The sequence below is a fragment of the Stegastes partitus genome, unplaced genomic scaffold (assembly GCF_000690725.1).
Source record: "Stegastes partitus isolate 25-593 unplaced genomic scaffold, Stegastes_partitus-1.0.2 Scaffold2522, whole genome shotgun sequence".
Taxonomy (NCBI): Eukaryota; Metazoa; Chordata; class Actinopteri; family Pomacentridae; genus Stegastes; species Stegastes partitus.
The window spans coordinates 1-6,169 of record NW_007580253.1 but is presented as its reverse complement, the minus strand read 5'-3'; the positions used below and the strand labels follow the sequence as shown (position 1 = coordinate 6,169).

General features: G+C 42.9%; 1 protein-coding gene across 1 annotated transcript in view; it reads right to left on the bottom strand.

The window, feature by feature from the left end:
• scap (SREBF chaperone) overlaps positions 1–6,107 on the bottom strand; it is a 15,681-nt gene extending 9,574 nt beyond the window's left edge. The window contains exons 1-3 of the mRNA XM_008305488.1: positions 5,813–6,107; positions 4,892–5,277; positions 3,050–3,199 (exon numbers count right to left, since the gene is read on the bottom strand). Coding sequence (XP_008303710.1) covers positions 3,050–3,199; positions 4,892–5,277; positions 5,813–6,037 — 761 coding nt within the window. The 5' untranslated portion in view covers positions 6,038–6,107. The remainder of the gene's footprint in view (positions 1–3,049; positions 3,200–4,891; positions 5,278–5,812) is intronic.
• Positions 6,108–6,169: the final 62 nt, after the last annotated feature.

The window sequence follows — 6,169 nt, the reverse complement described above, 5'->3', positions numbered from 1 at the left end:
AAGTCAACCTTTACATAAATCAACTATCTTACTACATCGCATTAGAACTATATTACTTGGACAGCATTTTTGGTTTTACAAAAACTTTTTTATGCATTGCAGCTGTTAGAAATTCAGATTACAAAGAAAAACCACAAACCAAGAGGCGTTACACACACCTGTCCAGTGCCATCAGGAGCGGATATGACACAGCTGCTTTGTTAACTAAGTTTAGTGGTTTCAACAGCATCATCAACTCTGACTACTCACTGCTCAGGTAGACGATAACTGCACTGTTTCCTCTCTGAGTTTTTCAGCTGACAGCATAATTGACACCATTTCAAAAGTTGTTTTTTTTCTAATTCTTTCCCTTTTATTTACTCCTGAGATGAAAAAAAAAAAAAAAAGTTTGAAAATTCAACCAAATCTAAATGCAGGAGGAAGTCATGAAGATGGTGAACCTGCTACAAAGCAGGCAGTCATCTACAAACAATGATGCAGTGTTTAGTGTTTCTCTATGGACAGAGAATGGAATGTGATTATAAGCAATGCCCAGTGTGTGAAAATAGTTTGTATTCACGACTGATCAGATGAATGTGGAACGTGACTCTGAAGGAATTTGTGAGCTGTGTGAACTACTCACGGCTCCATTGATAACTGGTCTTGTTGCATTTCTTGTGCTTACAGGCCAGTTTCCATCTGCCTTTGAACCTGCTCCTCACTGTGCTGAATCCAGTTCTTACAGCATGTTGTGACTTTTACTCCACTGGCCTTCTATCAGTCTCAGGGTCATCTAAACCAACCACAAACTCAGCTGTTTCTTCCCAACGGTGAAGGTCGTGACCCTGACCCAGCTACGGCTGATAGCCTTCGTATCTGCTATCCAAAGATGAAACTTGAACTTCCTTGGCAGTAAGGGTGACAACACACCGCCTTACACAACACGGCACATTGAAAACTCAACTCCAGACTGTCTTTTTGTTGAGGCGAGTAGGTGAGAATAGGACAAGCTGATAAATGAGTCATCAGACGGTGTGTGAGCTCAGATGAGTCCTATATTAATCTTGTGACAGCTGATTTTCTCATATTGTGTAAAACATCCTTTCTATTCATAAGAGTTAGCTGTATGGCACTAAAGGTACCTAATACATCACCGAGATGAAGCTGACAACTTTTCTAACACTTCTTTGTTCAAGAGTTAAATGTATTAGTGCAGCGCCCGGCGTGCATGCTGCGATCCTCTGGGGTGACTTGAAGACAAAGCTGAGGTGAAACAAGATTTTCCTTTTTTCGTGAAATAAATAATGAACGCATTCACATTCATTACAGAGGAAAACATCTTAGAAAACGGCTTAGACTAGAGACAGACATTTCTGGTTGTCACGGTAACACAAAACACCATAGCATAGCAACAGCTTAAGCGTGTTTCCAGTGCACACCAGCACATATTTCAGCCCTTCATGCATTCTGTGTCGACCAAAAGCGGTAAAATTACACTGCAGGGTAAAAACCTGACACGGGGAGTGGGATTAGCTATAGTCCCACATGAATGCCTTCTCTGCAAGAACTGCTAAAACTGGCTTGTCCAGCCAGAGAGAATAGCTATTGAAGGCAGCGATAACAGGTGACCTCCCTTTTCTTTGTCTCCCGTCTTGCCCTAGATAAGATAACCATCAGTCCAGCGACTCTTGACCCAGAGAACTTTAACTTAAAGGGAAGCCAAAGACGAGCCCTCTCCTCTAGAAGTAAAAGAGGGTCCCCATGCACTGTGCAAATCCAAACATTTGCCAGTATACGGGGCTCCAAATCACCTTTTTCAATTGTTGCACAGGTGCTGCCAACGTACTCAGTTGGTTGCATCTGCACATGATTTGGCCGCAAACCTCCTCCACTTTTTTAGTATTAATTAACCTTGCATGCTGATGAATAGTTGTCTTTGCATACCTTAGTTTTGCACTGATGCAAAGAGCAACCGTGACTAAGGACAGTTTTATTTGGAAATATGTCATTTCGTCACTGTTTTTTCCCCATGAGGTTGTCTGACTGTACACAGGCGAAACTCCTCAGCCACTTCCCACCTGCTTATCAATGCGTACTATCATTTACTGATACTCCCTAAACACCTCCTATGCAGGCTAAGGTCAAGTCGCATACACAACCATTGCAGTCTGGAGCCCTAGTAAGATACATAACAAACATCTTAACGCATTTTAACAACAAAAAAATCTCAATATGTGTCATTATTTACTGGCCTTAAATCTGTGTTACATACGAGTGTGAGAGCTCTATACGGCCTTGACCTTGACTATCTTGGAATATATTCTAATTTACTGCTCCAATTTCAGCCGAAGGACAACTGCACAAGTGACTAAAACGCTTCAGCGTCAACTGTGCTATCAGTTCAATGACACACTGGTGAAAAGACCCAAGGTCAAGGTCCTGTTAGTGCTGCGGCCTCTTCTTGTTTCTTTTTAACCATGTGAACTCTTCCAAATAACATTTCTTGCCAAACTAATTAGTTTAAGGTCATCTGAAACAAGGTGCACCAACAATGACAAGGTTGTCTAAATACGTTTGAAGCAGAGCAACGGGATTCAAGTCCTGTAGTCAGTCAGCATGTAATGTTTTCCAATGTATTTGAGAATCTGTCAACATTTTCCAATAACTTTCTCAGTAACGACTGATAACAGGTGATAACAGTCCACAGGAAAAATATACCGCTGTAGTAAAGATCACACATGTAAACAAGCTGCCACGAGGATGAAGTGTGACCACTGCGTCTGCCAAGCTACACTCCATGAAGAACCTAAATGCAGGTATCTATCATCATGTTTGCTTTCGGTCAGACAGAGAAGTATCTGAAATGATTCCTGTAAAAGCGATGTTTATTTGGAGAGCTACGGGAGGCTCGTGTTGCCCCAAACACATTGTTTTGTCAGAGCCCTTGTTTCTCTAAATCTCTAGAGCAGAAGTGGTTTGAAGTCCCAACAGCTACAGGAAGTACACCAGCTTTCAATAAAGTGGAATGATTTAAACAGGCCTTTTTGCCTGTGTGTTTTTCAGTACTAACTTGTAGAGGGTGAGGTCCGTCTGTAAATCTGCAGCAACCTTTGGGATGTGTGGCGGCGGGTGTCTCGTGTCCTGAGGATGACGTGTCTCGATGGCCTCCTGGGGGCTCAGATGTACGGTGACAGGAATGACAGGTAAGATGCTGATGTACCTGAAAATGGACAGATGACAGAGAGGATATGACAGAATCAGACAGGGCCTTCCATGTACAATACAAACGTGGTGGTCAACCCACCTTAATTTATATATACGGCCAAAAAACAGTAGTAGTGGGTTAAAGGTTTGTCCACTTCATATAATATAAATATTTACTTCTAGAAGGCAAATACAATTTGCCCCTGACTTTCAATTCAGTTCAATTCAACTTTATTTGTATAGCTCAGTTTACAACATGTGTTATCACACAGCGCTTAACAAAGTCAGGTATAGACCTTATGAATTTAAACAGAGAACCCAACAATCCAAAGTAGCCTTTGGACTTCCTCTGAGCAAGCGGTTGGCAACGGTGGGAAGGAACCAAACCCCCCCCTCCGGCAGAACCAGGCTCAGGGAAGACTGCCATCTGCCTCGACCGGTTGGGTGAGAGTGGGGATGAGAGGGGCGTGGGGAAAACAACATTTCACACTTTCATATTCAAAGCCAAAGTTGTCTGACAACGCTTGTGGAACCTACTGACAGAGGTTTTATAGAAAAAAAAAAAAAAACGGAATCAGGTTACGAGCTTGCACCTGCGTTAGCTATGTGAAGCTGTTAGAATTCAATAGTTGTGTACTTTTGCTTTCAAAAAGAACACAGTAAAAGCACTATTTATTTAAAATTGATAGAACTGTCTGCGAGAACTACTGTATTTAAAATATAAAACGCGCACCATCTGTACAGTTTTTCTATTTCAGTTCATAGAAACAGTCGAAATAGATATACTTGCTACACGGCATTATCTTTTTCTGTTCAGTCAATATGTTGTTCCACTTTGTCATAAAAAGGCAAAAATCTAAACGAGTGACATTTTCCAGCTTCAGTTCTCTGTTTCAAAGATACCAGATCTTTTTGAAGAAAGTTGGCTACTATGATCTACAAGATATTTTGAATATTTCTTCTTGAAGGAATGGTGCAGGACAGGGATGTCAGGATACCAGAAATTTGGTAATCAGTATGAATACCACTGAAATTCTACAATTCCACAGCACAAAATAAGGCACTGAAATGAATGTATTTCAACATTAACTTTAGCTGTCAAATAATAACAATGATAAAAAAAAAAAGGCATTTCTGTTATTCAAAACAGTATTGTGCCAAAATAATAATAAAAATAATAATGAACTTGTTGATGGATCATAGAAGGCCGTTGCTTCTACTGCAGTCCCCAGATGACTTGGAGTAATATGAAAAAATATAAACATTACAAAAACAGCAGAATGTCGCCTTCAAATATCACATTATTTTCTGTGCCTCTGAAAAGCTTCACAGCTGTGTGTGTGCTGGGCGACTTTGCTCTTGTTTCTGCTGCTTAATATCATCTTCATGCTGATATTGTAAAGAGACCATCAGAAAAACCACAGAGGCTGCTGCACACAGAGCACTCGTGAAACGCCAGAGATCTGCAGCAGGCCATTTATGACAGCAGCACTGTTACGTCTGGTAACATCCCTGGTGCGGTAACAAAAACACTGATGACTGAGCTATTGAGGTCCCGCTGACCCATTCTGACAACTCATTATTCAGATATCTGGGGGGGTAAACATTTAACCTTTTTTAAAATATACACTGGCTTCTGGGTCTTCCTGTCCACAAATAAAGAACATTCAGAATCTGTTACTGAACAAATGTCTTCTGCGCCACTCACCTCTTAGCTAAAGTGATGTTGTAGTAGCTGAAGAGCGACGGCCAGTGCCTGAAGGACAACCTCCTCCATCCCTCCTCATCTTCTGCCCCCCAGGTGATCTGAGGTACAGAAGGCGCGGCCTGGTGGAGGGAACCGGCCCTGGCCGCCCCATGGTGGCCCTGTGATTGGTTCTCGGGCAAGGGAGTTGGATCTGGCGCAGGGTGGATGCTCAAGGTGCTGGTGGGATCCACGCCACGAAAAACCGGGGCCACCCCCAGGTGAGGGGGCAGACCGCCTCCTCCAGGGTCTCCCAGGGGGCTTTGCTCAGAGACCTGTGCAGCCAGGTAGGTGCGGATTCCTGCTGGGTCAGTGTAGACGAGGATGCCGATCCAAATCACTGTGCCAACCTGGAAAAGGGGAAAAAAATACAAACAAACTGTTAAGATATTTATGATCATTTATATTTTACTGGTATTAAGTCCAGATGTTTGACACACATTCATATAACAGAATACATTATGGGTATCTTTAGATCCTGGCACATTTGCTTTTTGTCCATTAGTAATACAATAATACATTTTTAATCACTTGTCTCAACAAATTAGTCTTTCGATGCACTCACAGTGTTTGCTTTGTGGGTTTGATGTGGGCATAGCGTTAAGCCGCCAGCTACAGCCAGCTGATGTGTTGTTGTTTTTTTCATTTATAGCATAAACAGACATGCAGCCACACTTCAGTGTCACTCCTGAAAGTCTGACAGAATATTTCTGTCCTGCTTGTTTTTCTTTATGACATTTGTACAGTGACACTGCAATCAATAACACAATGAATCCAGACACAGAAGGCACAGAGGCAGCGCCAGCAGACTGTGTGAGACAAATGGCCGCAGTCTGCACAAAACACACATTCAACTTGCAGTCAATTTTGAATCTGTCTTCTCACCATGATGATGCGCTGGGCCAGGCGTGTGCGAGCCAGGAAGTACACCACACGCAGCCTCTTGGGGAGCCTCAAGTTTCTGAACGCCGGGGTCTGCAGGGTGATGGTGTGGGGGGAGGGCCGTGGCGGAGGGGGCACCTCACGGGTTCGCAGAGGACCAGGCTTAGGTGGAGGCAGACCTGCTTCAGCTGGCAGGCGGCGGTTCAGGTCAGCCAGCTGAGGTGACATAATGTGGTTTAAACATTTGTTTACACTGACTGTTACCTTTAAAACTTTATTGCAAAGTCATGCAGATCTGAGGTGGAACAGGGTTGCCACTGGGTTTGAGTTCTAGTCCTTTCTCATACCACTATCATAGTT